General features: G+C 50.1%; 1 protein-coding gene across 8 annotated transcripts in view; it reads left to right on the top strand.

The window, feature by feature from the left end:
* Msra (methionine sulfoxide reductase A) overlaps positions 1–19,831 on the top strand; it is a 334,518-nt gene extending 314,687 nt beyond the window's left edge. For all 8 annotated transcript variants that reach the window (XM_052732962.1, XM_052732958.1, XM_052732963.1 and 5 more), the window contains one exon: positions 19,063–19,831. In XM_052732962.1, coding sequence (XP_052588922.1) covers positions 19,063–19,227 — 165 coding nt within the window. In that variant the 3' untranslated portion in view covers positions 19,228–19,831. The remainder of the gene's footprint in view (positions 1–19,062) is intronic.
* Positions 19,832–20,235: the final 404 nt, after the last annotated feature.

Raw genomic sequence — 20,235 nt, forward strand, 5'->3', positions numbered from 1 at the left:
GGTGGAGAACTGCTGCCTTATGGAGTGCATCTATCCTTGTCAGGGTCTCAGACTCCTATCAGGGCCTGGTGAAGAGTCCTGAGGGGCCTCTGTTACTGCAGGCAGCTGTCATGTTCTTGGGTCTCTTGTAACCAGTAGCTCTTTCTGGGTAGAAAGTCTTCCCTGTGCATGGAGCTTCCTCTTGCCATAGTTGTCCCTGAGGTGGGAAGCTCTGGAACTGCATTTTGCACAATATCATTCCAAATGAGCAACCATATAATGTCCTCGCTCTGTGCCGTCCCGTAGCCTAGGTTGCTCAGTGGAAGCACCTGGCAGCCTCTAGTGTTCATTTCCAAATATGGCGGCTAGCTTTGGAGAGAGGCACAGAAAAGCAGTGAGAGTGTCAGCAACAGAACCCTTGTCCCAACACAGGCGCGGTCAGGCTGGGCAAACCCCTCTGCACAAAATGCTTAGTTGCAAGTGGCCCACAAGCTCTTGGGAGAATATGTTTAGATGGTATCAAAGGTGAGTTCCTTTCACAATATAGAAACATCAAGGAATTCTCCAAACTCAGGGTTTAAAAACGTGCATTTGTTTTCCCTGCCTATGACCCTCGCAATAGGTCATAAGCCTGGTTGCTCCCACTGTCTGGAACGGTTTATTTCTGAGGCTCGAAGAGAACATCAGACCTACTGAAGTCTTTGCCCACAGAACCCACAGCCAAAGCACCTCCTGGCTAACAGAGTGAGGTCAAGTATCTGGAAAGAAACTATCTTCAGAGCAACCAGATAGTAAGTCACCAGGCCTGTGCCTCAAAGCCACCATCCTTAGTTCCTGCGTGGATCTTGGGTACTTGCTCACATGAAGCTGGGGATTCTTGCTCTCCAGTCCCTATGAATGGGAAGCCACAGGTGTGAATGTTCTGGGGCTGTTCGGGAAAGGTTCTGTAAACTTGGCACCCAAGATGAAAGGAATGGTGGCCACAGCATGGAGAGAAAGCAGATGTGTGGAGTTTAGAATCCAGATGCCTCACTGTGTGACATCCCTAAGTGGCACACCCAGTCACAAGAGCAAATCCTATGGCCCCCTGTGAGAGGGAGAGTACCCTGTCTTCACACAGCTCAACAGACCTGTGCTGAACTAGTTGGACACTGGGGTCCCTGCTCCTACAGAAGGGCCCTATAGACCCTGTGACTGCTGGGGTGGGCCAGATCCAAAGGAAGCTAAGAGGGCCCAGACAGGTAGCGCCTCTAATGTGGTATAGTTGTTCCTGCCTGGTATGTGGGCTTTGCACTGGGCTGTCACACCTTCAGAAGGCAGGCCAGCCATCACATGGCCCTGAAAAGCCAGAGGCCACAGTCTATATCCCACATTCTGGTAGCCTCAGTATATACCAGGGAACCCAGTGTGTTCTCACAATCACAGGCACTCACTGAGGCCCAACAATTTTAGGATGTGTTGGGACACAGATGTGAGGAAGTAACAGCAGCTGGCTGGGCCTGGGCCCTGTGACCCCTGAGTCCCTGTGCCCTTGACAGCCCAGTCCTCCTATCTGGGGAAGAGGTATAAAAGCGACACCTACTACTGAGGATGATTTGGGGTTAACAGAAGCAGAGTAGGCCATGCCCATGAGCCATGGCTATTTACCATGAGGAACACATAAAGACCCGGTGGCTGGTGAAAGCATGACAGATGGTGGTGTGTATAACTCACTTGGAAAGATTTCTCACTAAAAGTCGTTACAGTATTAGAGTTTTTTATTTTATGCTGATAAAGTGAACTTCATTTACTTAAAAAGAAGAGCCCAGATACTTTGGAAGATCAACATCCACCCCAGGGTGGACCATAAAGAAAAAGGTCCAACCCATCACCTCAGTGCCATGCACATGGGGGCACCCTTTCCTACAGAGCCAGGAAGATACCCAGTGCCATTTTTTTTTCTGCAGAGACACTTGGGGTGTTCACCACAGGAGGTCTAGGGCTCTCCCCAGGATGGTTCTGGACTTTCTCCTTCCCCACAGGGAATTCTACTGTCTCTTCTGCCCATGAGAGTGGCAAGAGGCTAGAACCTATGTCCAGGGAGGCAGGAAGTGGTGGTGGGCACCTTGCCTGTGTGGAAAGGAAGGAACAGGGTTCTCTCACTGCCTCCCTCCACACCAGGCACACAGTTGGCATTCTTGTGGGCCGGCACCGTGCCCAGCTCCAGGCCACCACAAAGCACACCCCCCACCTCCGATCTGCCGTCAGCAGCTGTTTCTGACAGGTGTCCCACTCTCCACTGCAGATGGTGACCAAAGTGGGCCCATTGGCAGGCAGCACATGGTGCCGCCCCCTGCACATGCTGATGTGTTCACTGACACACAGATCAGCCTGCACTCTGTTTTGAGGTACCTCGCCTCTGGCTGCAGGTGCAGCCAGGCTCCTCTCAGAACCCTACAGGGTTCTGGGACCCCCCCCACTTCAGCCTGGGACCCTTCAGCATTTGATAGACTGTGAATCTAGTGGGTCCTTGTTCCAGGCAGGTCCGACTCACTCTCCTTCATGGTAGTGGAACTGTGTGTGGCTCTTTGCTCATGCATTTGATACAGCACAAGACTGGATTTCCATAGCTTCCCAGTGAGGTGACAAAGGTTGAACTGCAAGGGCCCCAGGGATCCAGATGTAGGGGCTGAGCCACTCTTGATTCCTTCTATCTGTTTTCCTGAGTGGGGTCCATGTACATAAGACACACAAGACTTCTGGGAGCTGCTCCTCTGGTAAGGTGAGTCTGGTCTCTTGGTAAATAGCAAGCTATGGCTGTGTCCATAGCTTAGATAGGGATCCAGGAGGAGAAGAGGGGGTCAGGAGGGAAGGCTGACCTTCTGATGTCCTCTTTCCTGCTGTCTACCTGCACCTTAAGGAGAGAGATGTCTCTGGGCATCGCCAGGGCTCAGCTTTTCTGCCCACAGCCCCACAGGGGCCCCGCCTGCCCCGTGTTTGGGCTGTTCATTCCAAACACTGAGCTAGCCAAGGCCGCCAGATGAGAGTGACATCTGGCTGAGACCATGGCCAAGTCTCTGCTGCTCTGTCCCTGGCAAGCAAGAGCTATGTTCCCAGTGCCAGACTCTCAAAGAGGGAGACAGAAAGATGGGGGCAGAATAAAGCTCCGCGCCCCCTGCCCAGCCATTTTTCTTCTTTCCTCCATGACACTTCAGTTGCCTCTTTGATTTTGTTGGAATCTGCATAGATAAGGAGTAAAACGCATCCTCCAGAGTGCTGGGGACGGTGGGAGTGGGTAGAAAGAACTAGAGGTGGACAGTGAGGAAGCATATGCATATACCACGTACACATGCGCGCGTATATTGTGGGCCGCAAAGCACAGAGGACACTGGGGGTGCCCTGCAAAGAGCCTCTGTAGTGCGGCACCTGGTGTGGCCTGAATAGTACCTGAATAACACAGCAGGAACCTGTGCTGTGTCCTGCTTTCCCAGTACAAGGTCAGTCTCTCCTTCCCGTAACTCTCTGTGGAGTGACAGTCTGGTGCCTGTAAGCCAGGCTGGAGCTAGCAACAGGAATCATCCCCCGTGTCCAGTAGGACAGGCATGAGAGCGCTTCCATCGGGAAGCACTAAAAGAAAGCCTTATGCTGATGGCCCAGTATGGCCTCCAGCGGTCGAGGCAGCTTGTTAGCTGTGTGACCTCAGGCAAGCAACTGAACCTCTCTGTTTCTGTTATTCCTATGAAAAGTAAGAATAATAGCCACTTGTGCTGTTTTGTGAGCTTAAGTAATACCTCTCAGGGGAATATTGTCGTTTTAGAAGTGTGCAAAGTCAAGTGTGAAAAGGTTAAGGGACTTGACCAGGGTCCTGTAAGTGGAGAAGGTACTATCAGGAAAGGGGTTATGGAGTCCACAGAGAAGCCGCTCGCAGTTCTCCGAGGGCTGGGGCAGCATGGCTCAAAGCACCTGGAATCCCCTCCTCAGCCCTCCCTGCTATGAACTCCTCACATGTCTGTCCCTCTTGGTGCCTCCGTGACACCTCAGTACACCCATAAGTGACAGTGGTGTCTTTTCCTCTGTGGGCCATGTCCCCCAGTTCTGTTTCTTATTTTGACTTCTCTCAAGTTTACAGGGATTTTCTTTCTCTCTGTAAAATCCATGGTTCAGGCTGCTTCCCTGCCACCTGAGTGCACCGTGAAGTCCGTGTACTGGAGAAGCTGTGGGGACTCCTGGTGGGGCTGGGCTTAAGCCTAACCTCGCTGAAGTTTATGAGTTGTGTGTGTGTGTGTGCGCGCGCGTGTGTGTGTGCGTGTCCTTGAACAAAGGACAAAAAAGAGTTCCATACTTCAAAGAGCAGAGCGTGATGGAGAACCCTGGGCCTTCACAGTTAGGCTCCATCAGCTCCCTGGGTCCACGGTCAGGGGCTGGGGACCCAGTTTACAGTGGTAATGTGAATCAGCAAGACCAGTTTCAGGTGATTGACAGATCAGCAAAGGCAGTAGTGGCTAGAGCTTGGACATGTGGAGAGGACTGTGGTAAGGCACGGTAAACACAAAATAAGAAGGACAGTGCAGAACACAGCCAGGGCCCTTACGGGGCAGCATTTAGTCTCCTCAACCCCAGCACCAGCCTGCTGATTCTAGACCTTGTCTCTCAGATGCCCAGGATGTGGGGGTTTTAAGCAGGCATAAATGGAGATGGTCCTTCTAGGCCATGTCCGGATTCTCTCTCACAGTGTGTGCTCTGTGGCATCCAGTATGTATGTGGACAGAGTAGGGCACTTGGCAGATGGCCCCGGAGCACCACTAAGCTGGATGACACTTGAGAATCAGGTCACTCATTTGGGTGGGACAAAGCTTAAGCTACTCAGGCTCTTGATTCTCCCACCTGCTCCAGGCATAATCCATTCCTCATAATTCCCCTGGTGCGGCGGTCCATGGGCTCAGAAAGACCACAGCATCGTGGGCTGTCTGGAGACTGCTGCCGAAAATGAACCCACAGAACACCTTCCTTCAAACACGTGATTTCATTTCTTTGCGGGAGGGGGAGAGAGGAGGAGAGCGCTGAGAAGAAGGCTTTTTATCCCCCTCGACTGGAGAGAAAGCCAGGCCTCCAAGTCAGATACCCAAGGTTATTTGGTTTGGCGAAGCTCAGGCTGGTTCAGAAGCAACCTCTATCCACTTGAGAGCTGCCGAGGATGCCACAGGGAACTTTTGACACCTACAGATACACAGTGTGTCTGAAATGCATCATGCCTTAGCAAGAACTCTAACGAACATGGATTTTATTGTCTTAGCCCGAAGGCATACCAATTATATGCAAATGCAAATGATGTAATTAGCTTCTGTTCTAGTTCTCTTCTCTGAAGGGATTTCCAGTTCTTCTCAGCACTGAAGAAAATAACAATTGTGTTTTGGCAGAGTGCTCATTGCCTATTTTGAGTTCTCACCCCTAATACATACTTTCTTCCTTCCTCCCTCCATTCCGCACTCCCTCCTTCCTTTTCTCCCCTTTCTTCTTCTCAAAAAAAAAAATAATAATAAAATTAAGATTAAAATTTGTTTTAAGTCTAGAGGCTAGGCAGATGGTTCAGTTAGTACAGGTCCTTGCCGTGCGAGCAGAAGGACCCGAGTTTGATCCCCAGAGCCGCAGAACAAGCCAGGCAGGGTGGCACACTCTTACAAAGCCAGCATTGGGGACAGGAGGGTCCCTGGGGCTCACTGGCCAGCCTGCTCCACCTACTAGGTGCCCTCTGGGTTCAGTGAGAGACCTGTGTCAAAACTGAGACGGTAGAGGAAGATGGCTGACAGCAACCACCTTCTCCACAGAACAGGCACACGGAAACACTGACATACCCATGGACACACAGAGAAATGGGAAAATAAGTAAAAGTAACCCCCCCCCTCTTCATTACTGAGAAGCCTCGGCAGCCTTCACGGAGGCCTGTGCGTCTGACCTCCACCCATTCTTCCCGAATCTTCTAGTGATGCCTGGATGGAGGAGCGCGGGGGTGCTATTGTCTAAACCATAAAGCAGTTTTGCCTGGACCCGCCGCCACAGCCTCGCATCCAGTCTTGAAGTCACACAGCCTCTCTCTGCACGTTCACACTGGGGACCACACACTCGCGGAGGCGCCCACGCCCACGCCGCCGGCTTCCTCAGCTTTCCGAGAGACCCACCAAAGCTGCCCTTCTCTTGCTTTTATGTCGTCCAAATTCTCAGCCATGCGAGGCTGGAAGCTCAGTCGCAGCAGCTATACATCTTACATGCGTTTTCTCTTCTCACTCACATATTAATTGACAGTCCTATTTTTAGATTCCTTGGGTAATGATTTCCAAGGCCCAAGCATTTCATTCTGGGCTCTGGCCAGTGCAGTGTGAAGTTATTCGGATCGCAGCTCACGGGGGAATCTCTGCGTGCAAGCTGGCCAGGCTGTTGCAATGGGCAGATGGACCCTCGCCCAGGGCAGAGGAAGTCTCAAGGGAGGTTTTAATTCCCTAATACTGAAACAAGAACAATTTTTCTTGTCTTAATCAGTAAATAAAAAAAAAAAAAAAACCAAGTGGCCAAGTTTCATTTTTATTTTTGCTTGGCATAAGAGAATTTTAAGAAGTTGCAATTGCTTTTCATACACATTGCCATTGAAAGTTGATTCTGTGTGTTCAAGAAGATTCTGCCAGCAGTTCTGCAGATAGGGAGTTGTGGCACCATTAAATAAAATATTTTCACCACCTCTGGGCAGGGGTGTGTGTGCACTGTACCCTGGTAATTTTCCCTGGACTTGGCCTTCATTGTGTTCCATATCTGCTAGACAGAAATGCCCACTTGAAATTGCTGCACAGGCCTCTTAATGGAGGCTGCATTTCTCCAGAGCATAGGACACTTTAAGCAATGGCTGTGCCGAGCAACATTTTGACTCTTAATTAAGGAGAGATTTACCAATAACAGCGAACAGCCTTTATAAACACATAGTGGTGCATTTTTGATAGCTTATGGGAACATGTGATTGATTTGCCACTCAAAAATTCTCATGTATTTCTTAATTTAATCCACATCTATTAAAAAATGAGTTTCTAAGTTTCTGGGCTATAACTGGTCAAGTCTGAAGCCGGGCAGAGAAAAAATGTTTCCTGAATTAAACCAAAGGGTTCTCTCTCTCTCTCTCTCTCTCTCTCTCTCTCTCTCTCTCTCTCTCTCTCTCTCTGTGTCTCTCTGTGTGTGTGCATGTGTGTGTGTGTGTGCATGTGGGCAGATAGATGCATACATAGATAGAGATACTATGTACAATAGAAATATTGTATTGAAGATGTAGAAGCAAGGAGCTCAGTGGGACCATGCTAGAGTCTTGGGGCTAGATGTTATACATAGATATCAACATACAACTTTAGAATATACCTAGAGCTGTGAAAAGGTCAACAGCGAAAGCCAACCAAGTAGCTAAGAAACGAACAAAAGCCAGGTATGGTGGTGCACGCCTTTAATCCCAGCAGAGGCAGGTGTATTTCTGAGTTCAAGGCCAACCTAGTCTACAGTGAGTTCCAGAACAGCCATGGTTGCACAGAGAAACACTATCTTGAGAAAAAGAAAGGAAGAAAGGAGCTGGAGAGATGCACAAGGGCCTGAGTTTGATCCCCAGAACGCACAATAAAAAATGCTAGACATGATGGTGACATTTGTAATACGAGAGAAAGGTGGATCCCAAGGTCTCCCTAGCTAGTCAGCTTAGACTCTTGGTACATTCCAGACCAATAAGAAAACCCTGTCTCGCCGGGCGGTGGTGGCGCACACCTTTAATCCCAGCACTCGGGAGGCAGAGCCAGGCGGATCTCTGTGAGTTCGAGGCCAGCTTGGGCTACCAAGTGAGTTCCAGGAAAAGGCACAAAGCTACACAGAGAAACCCTGTCTCGAAAAACCAAAAAAAAAAAAAAAAAAAAAAAAAAGAAAACCCTGTCTCTTAAATTAAAAAAAAAAAAAGCGGACAGAGCCTGAAGATTGACACCCAAGGCTGTCCTCTGACCTCCACATGCACGTGCACACACAGATGCATGTGCACCTGTACACACCCATGCACCCACCCACACACAAATATTTGAGTAGACATCTCACCTAAGAAGGTATATGGAAAAAAAAAAAAGAAGGTATATGGAGAGCAAATAGTAAGATTGAGATGTGTCCAAAATTGTTATTAAGAAAGTGAAAATGAAAGCTAATTTGCTGTTCCCTGTCTTCCAGTTAGGATGAATACATTAGGAATTCTGACAGTTCCCAGGGCAAGGGCGAGAGCCAGGGCCACTCTCAAACATTTTAGGTGAGAAGTCCAACTAGTCCTGCCAACTGGGAAAAGCATTGTGAAACTTTTTACCCAGTCGAATACACATTAACATCACGTGACTCAGCAGGCTCACCCCCATGTTTCTACCCAAGAGAGATATGACTTGCATTCTCAAATACTTGTGGCAGCATTTTTCGTGATAGCCTCCCACACTGGAGAACAGAAAGGGGCGAGCAACCTGAAGACACAGATGCCTAAAGAGGTGCTGTTTGGCTTCAGGAAAGAACACTCCAGAAGTGTAGTGCTTTGGCGTGCTCTGTGTTTTTGAATTGAAGATATTCGAAGGTGTGGATGCTGCCTCAGAAGCAAGGATTTTCTAACCTTCTTTTGTCCCCACCCCAGGCACCCAGGGAAGGGCTGTCTCTGAAGTTCCCTCACCAGAGGGAGGAAAGTTCTTGCAAAAGAAATGTCATTCTCTTAAGCCCCCTTCCTAGGAATCTCATCAAAGAGCAGGAAAGATTAGCCACTGGCAAAGAGGCTCAAAGTCCCCAGCCCAGACAGACTTTGATCTGTTCTTCTGAGGGTGCCTCTGAGAGGTCACCCAAAGACTTTATCTCAGACAGAAGTTAACTTTGTTCAAGGTACAATTCTGTCCCTCACCGTGCTCTAACCTGCCTCCCCCCAGGAGAGGAACTTCTTCCCAGGCCATTGTGTGCTCTTTGGGCTCAATCCTTTCTCCTCAAAATCATTTACTAGCCTTCTAAAATAGCCAACGCCCAAATACCAGCTCCATTTCCCTCTGGGAAGAGAGAGACTCGAAACTTCCACCTGCTTGCCCTTCTTTTGAGTTTCTGTCTTGCATCACATCCATAAGCATGTGTGTGTGGATGGAACCTGTTCACCTTCCTTTCCTGATGCGATTGCTTGGTGTCCATGGAAGGGAGCTCTCCCCTTGACCCTACAGCTCATGACCCCAAGTCAAAGACCGAGCAGGAGAAATGGTAGAGTTGGAAATAGTCTAGCATGGACAGTGCCTGTGCTGTACACATAAATAGAGACAGCACAGAAGTAGTAGGCTCGTGGCTTCTAAACATCTAGGCAGAGACCAGCCAGGGGCCACAGGGAGAAGAGGCACAGTTAAAGAGTGTTATTAAAATAAACGAGTTTTATTATTTCTGAAAATATGGAAACAGTATTCATCAAAAAGGAATATCAATAAGGAGACAGAAATTATAAAACGAGTGTTACTAAAATAAAGTGGTGGTGTACCCTTTAATCCCAACACTCAAGAGGCAGAGGCAGGCGGATCTCTGTAAGTTTGAGACCAGCCTGGTCTACATAGTGAATTCTAAGACCGCAAAAGCAATGTATTGAGACCCTGTCTCAAAAGTAAAGAGAGAAAAAAATTATAAAACAAAGAACCAAATCGATATTTTGGAAGGACACAGAACCAGGTGGAGAGTCCAAGCTGCACCTTCAATGACAAACTTCTCTAGACAGAGGGACTGAGTTGGCAGAAGCAAAGAGTGAGCTCGAGGACAAGTCAAGGGAGAATTTCTAGACCAGGAGTCAAAAAGAAGCAAGAACGGGCAAAAGATGGTTGCACAACTCTAAGAATAGCCAGCTTCCATCACTGGCAGAATACAGAGAGTCAAGAGAAACACTGCAGGCTGATTGTCGTTCATGGTTTCAGAATTTTCAGTCGGCTTTGCTTGGTCTGTTGTTTTAGGACTCTGGTGTATGGTGTCCAGGAAGGAAAAAAATGAAAGGAAGAAGCTGGGGTCACAATCGCCCTTTCCAGGGTAATCTGCCAATGACCTAAGCTCCTCCCAATAGATCTCACCTTCTAAGGGTTCCACCAGGTCCATCGCCCTCTAGGCTGGGAACCAGGTTCTTCAACTTAAGATCTTTTGGAGAATATTCAAGATGTAAACTGTAGCAATACCAACTGCTGAACGGTAAGCTCTAGGGCTCTGGAAGACATGAGTCAGAGAAGGTTTCAGAGGGTTTCTCCATGTTTAACTGTCTCATTTCACACTTGGGGAAACAAAGACCCAGGTGGGTAGCAGCAACCAACCAATCCGTGTAACAACTGGAGATGAGAGTCTTTAATTGTTCTGTGACCCGAGACCCTCCTCACTTTACTGCTGAAAGTTCTGAATCCCGGGGAAGTCCCCAAGGCCTGTGGACAAGCAGCACAGTTGGCCACTCTGTACTGTACAAACAGGGACCAGTCTTGGAAATGCTGAGATTCTAATGTGAGTTCTGAGTTCCTGCAGCAGTCATGTTGCTTTGAGTCCTTTTTCTAGTCAGTCTCTTGGGATGAAGGAGCTTTCCTTTTAATGAAATCTGCATTTCATCCCCAAGGTGAAAACCAGTGTCCTTGGCTCTTCTGAGAAAGCGAGAAGTGGTTTCTTTTGTGTAATGAATGCTAGGAACACACAAAAACAGAGGTTGTTCTTAATTGACTGCAGATATGGAAAAGCAGATCATAATCCCTAAAGATACATAAAGCCGGAGGGAGAAAGGGGAAGGAGGGCAGAGAGAAGAGGGGGGTGGTGGTTCTCACATGACTGAAAGCCACAAATGGAAACCTGACTCAAGGATGAAGTCATCTGAATTCCTTGTGACAACCAGCAGATGTCAATAGCAAGATCAAATCCAGAGAAGCCTTCGATCCTTGGTCCCATGGTTGGTAAGAAGGGTTAGAGGTAGAATGCACAGCCTGTAACACCCCAGCCATCCAACTCTGAGCCTTGTCCTCTGGCACCCCACAGGAGGACACTCCTTTCAGGCCCAGAGCTTGGCCAGTAGAGAAGGGATTTGGACTATCTAGATGCCCCTGGGAAACATGAGAGGGCCATCCTCTTCCTCTGGGTCCCCACTTTAGTTCAGTCACTTACAGACCTTGCTGCAGACAAGCAGGGACGCCTCAGAGGCACCGGCCACCCTCGCCTAAGTTCAGGTGGCCCCTTTGCCCCTGTGGCACGCTCCTCCAGGCCACTGTGTTACAGAGAGGTGGGAGAACTCAGGGCAGAGCTGAGTACTCAGGTGGGCATGTGGAAGTAGACTGCCAGACCTCCCACTTCTGGGGCAATCTCCTCCTGCTCTCCCAGGCATTCTCTCCTGGGTTTCCTCCTGGGCCAACCCATTTCCTGTTTATCCTTGACAGCTCAGGGCTTGCCTTCCTCTCCCTCCAGACCTTCCAGAACACTGCAAATCCATAATCATCACCCCATTCCTTGCCTTCAGTCATAACATCCCCCTTAGCCCTTCATGCCACCAGGGCGGCCCCATCAAAGTCCAAATTCAGTCCTCCTTCTGTGACATGTCCTCTAACCTGGATGACCTCCACCTCCACACCCTCGAAGGGCATTCTTTGCATCTCAGACATTTGCAACTTTCCCTCTGCCTCAAGGTCGTGGGACTCTGACCTGATGCACAGGTCACCCAGGGGATGAGGAGGGGCCTTAGATGCTGTGGGAGCCATCCTGGGCAGAATTATGGACCTTCCCCCCAGCAAGCTCTCAGATCTCTGCCATTCTGTTTTGCTACACTTTAGCTATTCAGTGGTACTCTTGGGCCTATCCTCATCACATGGTCCGATGCCTTCCTAAACCACAAGCTTTTGGAACACAGGGGACTTTGTCTTTCTTGGTCCTGCATCCTCACCTGGCACATCATCTGTGACAGTAACTTGAGGCTCTGTAGTGACGGGCCACTCTGAGGCCCCACAAGCCAGGGTCATCAGTTGCCCTACTGTGACCATACCCGTCGCTTGTAGCCCATGCACCACAACCGTTATGCGGCCAGCTAAGTGGAGCTGGGGAGGTAGAAGCTGATTGACAGAGAAGAGAAGGCCGAGCCATTCCCGTCTCCCCAATGCTTTCAGTAGCACTGCAGGTGGGGGGGGGGGTGAGATACTCTGTATGAGAGAACCGCTCCCCGGATGTCGTCACCCCAGCCCCAGCATGTGGATCTGACCCTAACAGGAACACTTCTGGTCACTGTGGCCAAGAAGGGAAAGGGACAAAGCCCCTGCTGCTTCGTACATTCCACCCGGAAACCAGAAGTTAGTTTGAGTCACAGTAGTTCATTGGTCAAGGCAAGTGTCACGGGCAGCCTGAGTTCAAGAGGGGGGTGAGGGATGTGGCAGACCCCTGCCACTGTCTGCCACGTTCCTCCCCAAGGGCAGAGTTCCTCGGAGTGTCACTGTCACATGGGCCCCTACAGGTTCTTTTTCTGTGTATCTACGCCCATGTGTGTGCAGGGGTACATGTGGGAGCCAGAGGACAACCTTGAGTATCATTTCTTGGCCGCCATCCACTTTGGGTTTTGAGACAAGGCTCTGGCTGGCCTGGAGCCCACCAAGTGGGCATGGCTGGCTAGCCAGGGGGCCTCAGGGATCCATCTGTCTTACCTCCTCAGTGCCTGCGTTGACAGTATGGGCCACTACACTGGACTTTTTCACATGGGTTCAGGGATCACACTCGGGTCCTTGTGCTTCTTATGTGGTAGGTACTTTGCCAACAGAGCTATCTCCCCAGCCCCCCTGGTGATCACTTTTAAATGCAGGGTCCACTTCAGGAGGGCTGGCAGAGGCACAAAGGTAGGTTCTGAACAAGCTGTGGCCATAGCCCGCACACTGGTGCTTGAGATCCTCACTGGCTAGACAAACAACTGAGGTCTTCCCATCCTCCCTCCCCTCTGTGCAGAGACAGAGCTCTGCCTGTAGTATCTGTCACTTTGCTTTGCAAGCCAAGGGGTCCGAAGGCTTTGGGGGTCCCCTCAAGGATGCAGAGGACAGAGGAATAGTCATGAAAACCATTTCACTGTGTGGCCGAACTGCGGATCTGGGGAAGGGCACCACCCAAGAGTGCAGTGTGTTCTCAGAAGCCAAGTCCTCCGATGATTCGCGTAGACGGCTCTTAGATTTAAGACAGAATTAGATGGAAGTGTGTCACCTCCTTCCCTGCTTTCCCTACTGAGGGTTCGAAAGGCAAAGGAGGGTCAGTGCACTCTAACTCAGCCTCGCCAGGATACCAGCAGCCTCCTGTCATTGTCTTTGACCTTGGGGACCTGTCCTTCTTGCATGTGCCATGGTGATTGCTTGACTTATGGGTACAGCGCCCTCCTTTGGGTGGACTCCCTGTTCTCCCTGTACTGGACCAGATTCGCTGCTCTCCTGAGGGTATGAGGAGGCACAGTTAGTGTGCCACCCTGCCGCGTCTTCACCCTGGAGGAAAGCCAGCCCACCCCTCACCCTCCTGAAGGAGCCCCACTCTCCTGTGGCTGCACCACTCCGGCAGGCAGGCCCACTCCCTAACTGGTTGGCCTTCCTGCTCTGTGCCACACTGTACCACAGACATGCAGACCCCTCTGCTGGACTCGGAATGGACAGTGGCCGCCTTTCTTGTTTCTAGCAGTTTTGCCGAAAAGAATGCAGACCCCTCTGCTGGACTCAGAATGGACAGTGGCCGCCTTTCTTGTTTCTAGCAGTTTTGCCGAAAAGACATTGCAACTGCTTCTGAACCTCCAGACATCTTTTTCTCTTTTGTGTGTGACATGTGCTCATGCATGTGTGTTTCCATGTGTGTGGTCTTATGTGTGCATATGTGTGGAGGCCTGAAGTTGACATAGGGTGTCTTTTTCAATCACTCTCCACTTTATTCATTGAAAAGAGCCCCCCAGTTGAATCCAGAATTGCCACTCAGGTACACTCACTAGCCATTTTGCCCCAGGACCCCCTGTCTCCTTCTCCCTAGTGCTGGCATCACAGGTTCTGGGATCAGAGCTGTGGTGCTCATGCTTCTGTGGCAAGTGCTTTATCCGCAGACCCATCTCCCAACTCTGCTCCTCAGACAGTTTCATATGTGGCATTCTGGTTGCCTGGAAGCCACCTGGAGACTAAACCATTGGGTGTGTGTGTGTGTGTGTGTGTGTGTGTGTGTGTGTGTGTGTGTGTTTCTCTGTGTCTGTCTGTCTATGTGTATGTGTGTGTGTGTATCTGTATGTGTCTGTGTGTCTGTATGTCTGTGTGTGTTTCTGAGTCTCTCTCTCTGTGTATCTCTGTGTATCCCTCTCTGTGTCTGTCTCGTGTGTGTGTGTGTGTGTGTGTGTGTGTGTGTGTGTGTGTGTGTATGTGTGTGAAGGACACACCATAGTACAGAATTCAGTAGAAGTGAATCTGAAAGAAAGCAAAGTGATCTCTAGGTTCAGAGAGGAAGGAAGATAGGAACCAGTCAGACAGTGTACCTGGTTCAAGCGCCCTGCGCCACTAGAGGGCCGTCTGAGGAGTTGAGCCCCCCACCTCCTCATGTCCTGCTAAAGCAGAGGTCAGCCTCCTGGAAATCAGACCCCAATTTCCTATGGACACAGGATCACAAATTGAACTTCTGTTCTAGAAAGCTGGTTTCATGCTATTAAAATGTTTACGTGAGCACTGATTAAATACATATATACATTTTACAAATAATTACATAAAAATCTAACACTTAAGCCTAAATTCTTTTGGTCAGTAGAGGTAGGGTTTGGATATAACTTCATGTTGCCTTCAGTAGCAGAAGGGTGAGGGGGTTTGAGTTCCAGGTACCCTCTCTCTCTCTCCTGGAGGGTTTCCTTGGAACCCATGCACCTGCTTCTCCTCATAAGCACCTCAGACTGTGACCAGGATTAGGGTCGTCTGTTTTGAAAATGTGTGTCAGTGATTGGCTGTGCCTGTACATTTGAGGTCAGCACCAGCTCTGGGACTGGATGTATTTCTAGCTGGGCCTGCTGCTGCTCCACATGGCCTGAGCTGAGGGGTCTCTGGTCTGCTTTCCTGGGGATGGAGGAACGGGCGGTTTCCATGCCGTGTGCCAAGTATGCTGGGCACTTGGGGAATATCGGTGACTAATGATAAACGTATTAGAAGGGCTGCAGCACACAGAATGAGCACATATATTTGTTAATTTTATTAAAGGCAGGCCTTGAAGGTCAGACGGGCCCACTGTGCCTCTGCCGGACACTTCCTTGCTTCTGTGGTGCTCACAGGTGCGGCTGGGGCTGAGGCCATCTGTCTGGGCCTGAGGTCACTGTCGCCTGTTCACAGGGATCTATTCAGATACAGAAGAGGGGAGTATGTGGAGGGGGTCAGTGGGGCTCCTTCAGGAGGGTGAGGGGTGGGCTGGCTTTCCTCCAGGGTGAAGACGCGGCAGGGTGGCACACTTACTGTGCCTCCTCATACCCTCAGGAGAGCAGCGAATCTGGTCCAGTACCCACTGGGTAGACAGGAAAGCTTTTTCCAGTGGGATCTGCGGGAGAAGGAAGGCCTGGGAGGCTTCCTGGGTCACAGCAGATAAGGGATTGTGACGAAAGCAGACTGATGTCGCTCCAACCTGGGCTTTTTAGTTATATTTTTCTCCTTACAACATACACTTACATACAAACAACACCAGGAAGGGAAGGAGGAGAGGAGAGGAGAGGAGAGGAGAGGAGAGGAGAGGAGAGGAGAGGAGAGGAGAGGAGAGGAGAGGAGAGGAGAGAGAGAGAGAGAGAGAGAGAGAGAGAGAGAGAGAGAGAGAGAGAGAACAAACACAAACCACTTTAGCTGCTGAGACAATGTTTCGCAGTCATCAAGATGGGAGATCGAGATGGGAGATGGAAGGGAGTGGTCCAGCCAGATGGCGCCCTCCTCCTGAAGAACTAACTAGTCCTGGCAGAGGCCTGTGGCCAAGGAAGAGCTGCACCCGGTGAACCAGGCTGGGGCTGCCTAAGAGTCAGGAACAGGGGTTTGTCCAGCACAGGACCTTCTGCCTGGCAGATCTGAGCCAACTTCATCAGTTTTCCTGCCCAGGACCCATTTCAATGCCAAGAGGTGGCTAGTAGGGCCTGAAGGAAGAGCCAGTCCTAGGGTGGGTGGGGTTCAGGAAAAGGAGGTGGCCCGCAGTCTGTCTCCTGGTAGCTGTTTCCTATTGCTTCTGAGAGGTTTTATGAGTGACGTTCCTGCCATCTTGTGGCTGAAACTGGTACTGCCTGAGCCCCAGTCCCTCTTCCCTCCCCCTGCTCCCCAGCCCTGCTCATCTATCTGGTGTGCCCTAGGTGGGAAGGGTAGCCTATGAGGACAAGAGGATTCAGAGAGGTCTCTCCTCATAGTCCAGCCTCAACGAACTTTCCGAAGGCTCTGAGTTTGGGATGGCCACTCATTCATACAAGGACCATCATTTGTGAAAAAGAGGATATGCGTGGACAGTGTAGGAGGAGGAGCCAGGTCCTGTCCACCTTCCCAAGAGCAGACCCATCCAAAGGAGGCAAAGAACAGACCTGGGTGACCTAGGAAGGGGGTAAGGGAGCAGAAGACCCCCTCCCCCTTAATCACAGCATGGCAGTATAGTTGAGGTCAAAACAGGAGTCCCCTTCCCAGAGCAAGGGAGGGGCAAACACTCTCTAGGCAGATGCCTCCACAGTGAGAGTGCAGAGCTCTGAAGTCAAAGGTGTGTGCATTTCTGGGTGGAGACTGAGAAGGTGTGAATGCCACTTGCTCAGGCCTTTGACTTGTGCGTAGACATGGCCACAGAAGGCAGAGCTGTCATAGTCACAGAGATCAGACCCCCTTCGCTTGCCCTGGGTCAAGAATGTCAAACTATGAACTTGGCTTTTTCTTTCTGTGAGCTCTCTGCCACCTGAAGCAGATGGTATATTCACGGCTTGGGGGTGCTCTTCACTGTAATATTCCATCCTTACCACCACCTTGTGTCCCAGAGCCAGCTGCATGTCAGGATGCTGGTGACGGTTTGGTGGCCTGTTACTGCTGCACACCCAGGACACTGGCCCACCCTCCTTGCAGTGAGGTTACCCCTCACTGATGTAACCGCGCCAGCAGCTGCCAGCCCAAGTGCTCATCCTCTGGAGGCTCCCTTTCTCTGAAAACTCTGGTACCAGATAGCGAGCTAGCTGGGGTTCTAGCATGGAACGGAGAACTTTCAAGGTATCCCAGAGATGGAGTTGACAGAGGGAATTGGTGTTCACAGGCTCCTTTGAAGGGCAGTTAGAACAGAGACCAGGAAAAACCCTTGGTTCTAGCATACAGAGTCATCACTGAACCACAGGAACTTATTGCCATGAGACCTCAATTGATCATAGCCCAGGACAAAAGGCCCTCAGAGGTGGCCAGGAGGAACTGTGGCAGAGTCACATGTGAGCGCTCTGCAGGCACTTGTACCCATCCTAATGACTACACCTTGCAAATCTCAGCCTTTCTTTGTGTCAGCCACTTGATTCTACTTTGGTTTCTCTCTTGAGTGGGACAGAAAGTGGGTGGGTACTGGCACTAGAATCTGGGCAATGTGGTCTCAGACATTCTGCCTCTGTGGTCCCAGGCCACCCAAGCATGTCAGAGATCAAGACACATGATCTCACGCACACTTTTATATGGTTGATGACAATAAAACTTTTCCTTGGTGGCAGCTGTGAGGTGGAAATTAGCACATGAAGTCTTTGCCCAGAGTCTGGCATATAGTAAACTCTCAATAATTGCTAGTTAAAAAAAAAAAAGTTTAAATGGGTTTAGAATGGTTCCTTGTTCTCATTTCTAACTCCTACAAAAAAAAAAAAAAAAAAAAAAACAAAACCAAAAACCTGGCTGCCTCTGTGTTGTGTGGTCCAGCTGCGTGCTTTGACAAGGACACCGATCCTCATTCTTTCTAAGCCTGGCGAATCTGCCTCCTGGTTAAGAGGGCTGAGCAGAAAAGGCCTGCCTCAGCGAGTGGCATGAGGACAGAGGTGGGATCCACTGGCTGGAGGTCTGGGGGTTCATCTCAGATAGAGCAGACATCGTAACCTGGCCAGCACTCTCATCCACGCACAGGCTGGGCTGCTCCGGACTCAGCGCTGCGAGTGAGTTGCTAATGCCTGGTGCTCCAATACTTCAGGGCAACTGGCAACAAGATAGAATAGGAACACAGCTGAAATCCAAAAGGGAAAAAGGCAGGGCTGTACTCCACAGGGAGTCATGTCTGTTTCCTAATCTGTCTCCTGCCCCAAATAGCTCAGCTCTCCTCCCCCACGTGTGTTGACGTGTTTCCTCCTGGGCAGCAGATGCCACCCAGACTTAAACTAGGTCACAGAGGGCTGTGATGGGCTGACTCAGGCCCACAGGTCACGTCCTCCTCTGACTAGGATCTCCAGGTTCCTGGCCCAGAGCTCAGAGCACGGACTCCGGGAACCACAGAGCACAACTCTCTAAATGTGGTGGGAGTGGGGAGAGCCTGTCCCTGGGCTGGGGACATAGCCCCTGGCTTACCTGTCTTTCTGGTCCTCTTTCCTCCTGGGAAACCAGGGAGCCACAGGGCTCTGCTGCTATCCTGGAGGAGGTTTGGAGCTGCCATCCAAAAGCAGGGCTCCTGTCAGGTATGGGGCCGTGAGCAGAATATAAATTATACAAACGAAACATTTGACTCACAGACTCTAAAGCAGGTCAGGGCACTTGCTGCCAAGCCTGGCAGCCCAAGTTCAATCATCACTGTCCCCTGGTAGAAAGAGAACACTAATGTTCACAAGTTGTCCTCTGGCCTCCACACGTGTGTTATAGTGCTTGCACGCGTGTGTGGGCACACGCACGCGAGTACACACACATGCACATAATAAAAAGAGAATACTTCAGACTCTGACTCACACTCAATTTCAAGTCCCAATCCACCAAGGCAGATTGATAAGTATCCATGTAGAATTATCTACCAGGGAAGGTTAGCACCGGCACATGACCTAAGCCATGTGTCCCCTGCTGGCCACACTCCCTCCTTCTCAAGGAGTCCTGTGTCCAGCATTGGGTCCTGAGGTCTCTCCCTCTCTCTCCACAGGTTCTTGCCAAGAATGGCTTTGGCCCCATCACCACTGACATCCGAGAGGGCCAGGAGTTCTACTATGCCGAAGACTACCACCAGCAGTACCTGAGCAAGAACCCAGATGGCTACTGTGGCCTTGGGGGCACTGGAGTGTCCTGCCCAATGGCCATTAAAAAATAATTTCCCTCCACGAAGTTGGCCCTGGAGGTTCCAGCAAAACCATGGTTGCTGGATGGAGCGGCACTGCTGTGATTCACATCAGCTAATTTCCAAAGAGCGCACATCACACCGGCATTTACATGAATCTGGTTGTCACGGGGGTTCGATTTACCGGAAGTGCTATGACAAGCTGATAAATTGTAATTTGTCTTCTGATCAGTCTGGGTGGGGGTTGAGCATGACATTTTAGTGGATCATTTGGGATCTAAATGGAGATAATGAATGCCCTGTGTCCACCTGCTTGGGCTTGAAGGGATGCTAAGGGTTCTGAAGCAGGGAGATGGTTGGGAGGGCAGGGGGTACTGGAACTCCTTGGTCTATGCTGACATACCTCACCCCACTCCCCTGCCCTCAGGTGCCTAATTCATTAATGTCTACAGGCTCCATGAATCATTTGCTGAAACGCTTTGCTCCACTGACCCTAGACGTATGTAAGGGGTTTCCCTCCCTCCTCCATCCTCTCTCTGGTAGAGAAAAGACATGAGTGACCTTAATGAATTCTAACATTCTGCTTACAGCTATGAAAAAGCTTGTTCTAATAAAAATCTACAGTTGGTGATAGCAACTGCCTGCTGCATGTCTGACTTTCCTTGTTCAGGAAGGATATTTGAAGCATTGCAAAGCCAAGTGAAGGCTCAGGAAGAAAGAAACCAAAAACAACATAAGCCCTCCCTGATTATTCTTCCCTAAGTGGGAAATAATATTAAGTTTTTTGGCAAGTGTGCACCTCTCTGACTCTCTGTGGCTTTAGTAACAAATAGTGATTTTCAAGGTGCCTGTCACATTTTACGTCAAGGACGGTTGTACTTAGAGCAGACATCTTCAGTCTTTGCCCGTGAAGAGAAGAACGCTCTCTTCAAGACAAGAAACCGTAATCATGTAACCAAATGAATGGGTAAGCTAACTTCAGGTCTTGATGCAGGCTAGAGAGATGCTGTCTCTGGGGGCCATGGAGCTGTGTGCAGGGTC

This window comes from Peromyscus californicus, unplaced genomic scaffold (genome assembly GCF_007827085.1).
Source record: "Peromyscus californicus insignis strain IS unplaced genomic scaffold, ASM782708v3 Scaffold_12__1_contigs__length_115047231, whole genome shotgun sequence".
NCBI classification, from domain to species: Eukaryota; Metazoa; Chordata; class Mammalia; order Rodentia; family Cricetidae; genus Peromyscus; species Peromyscus californicus.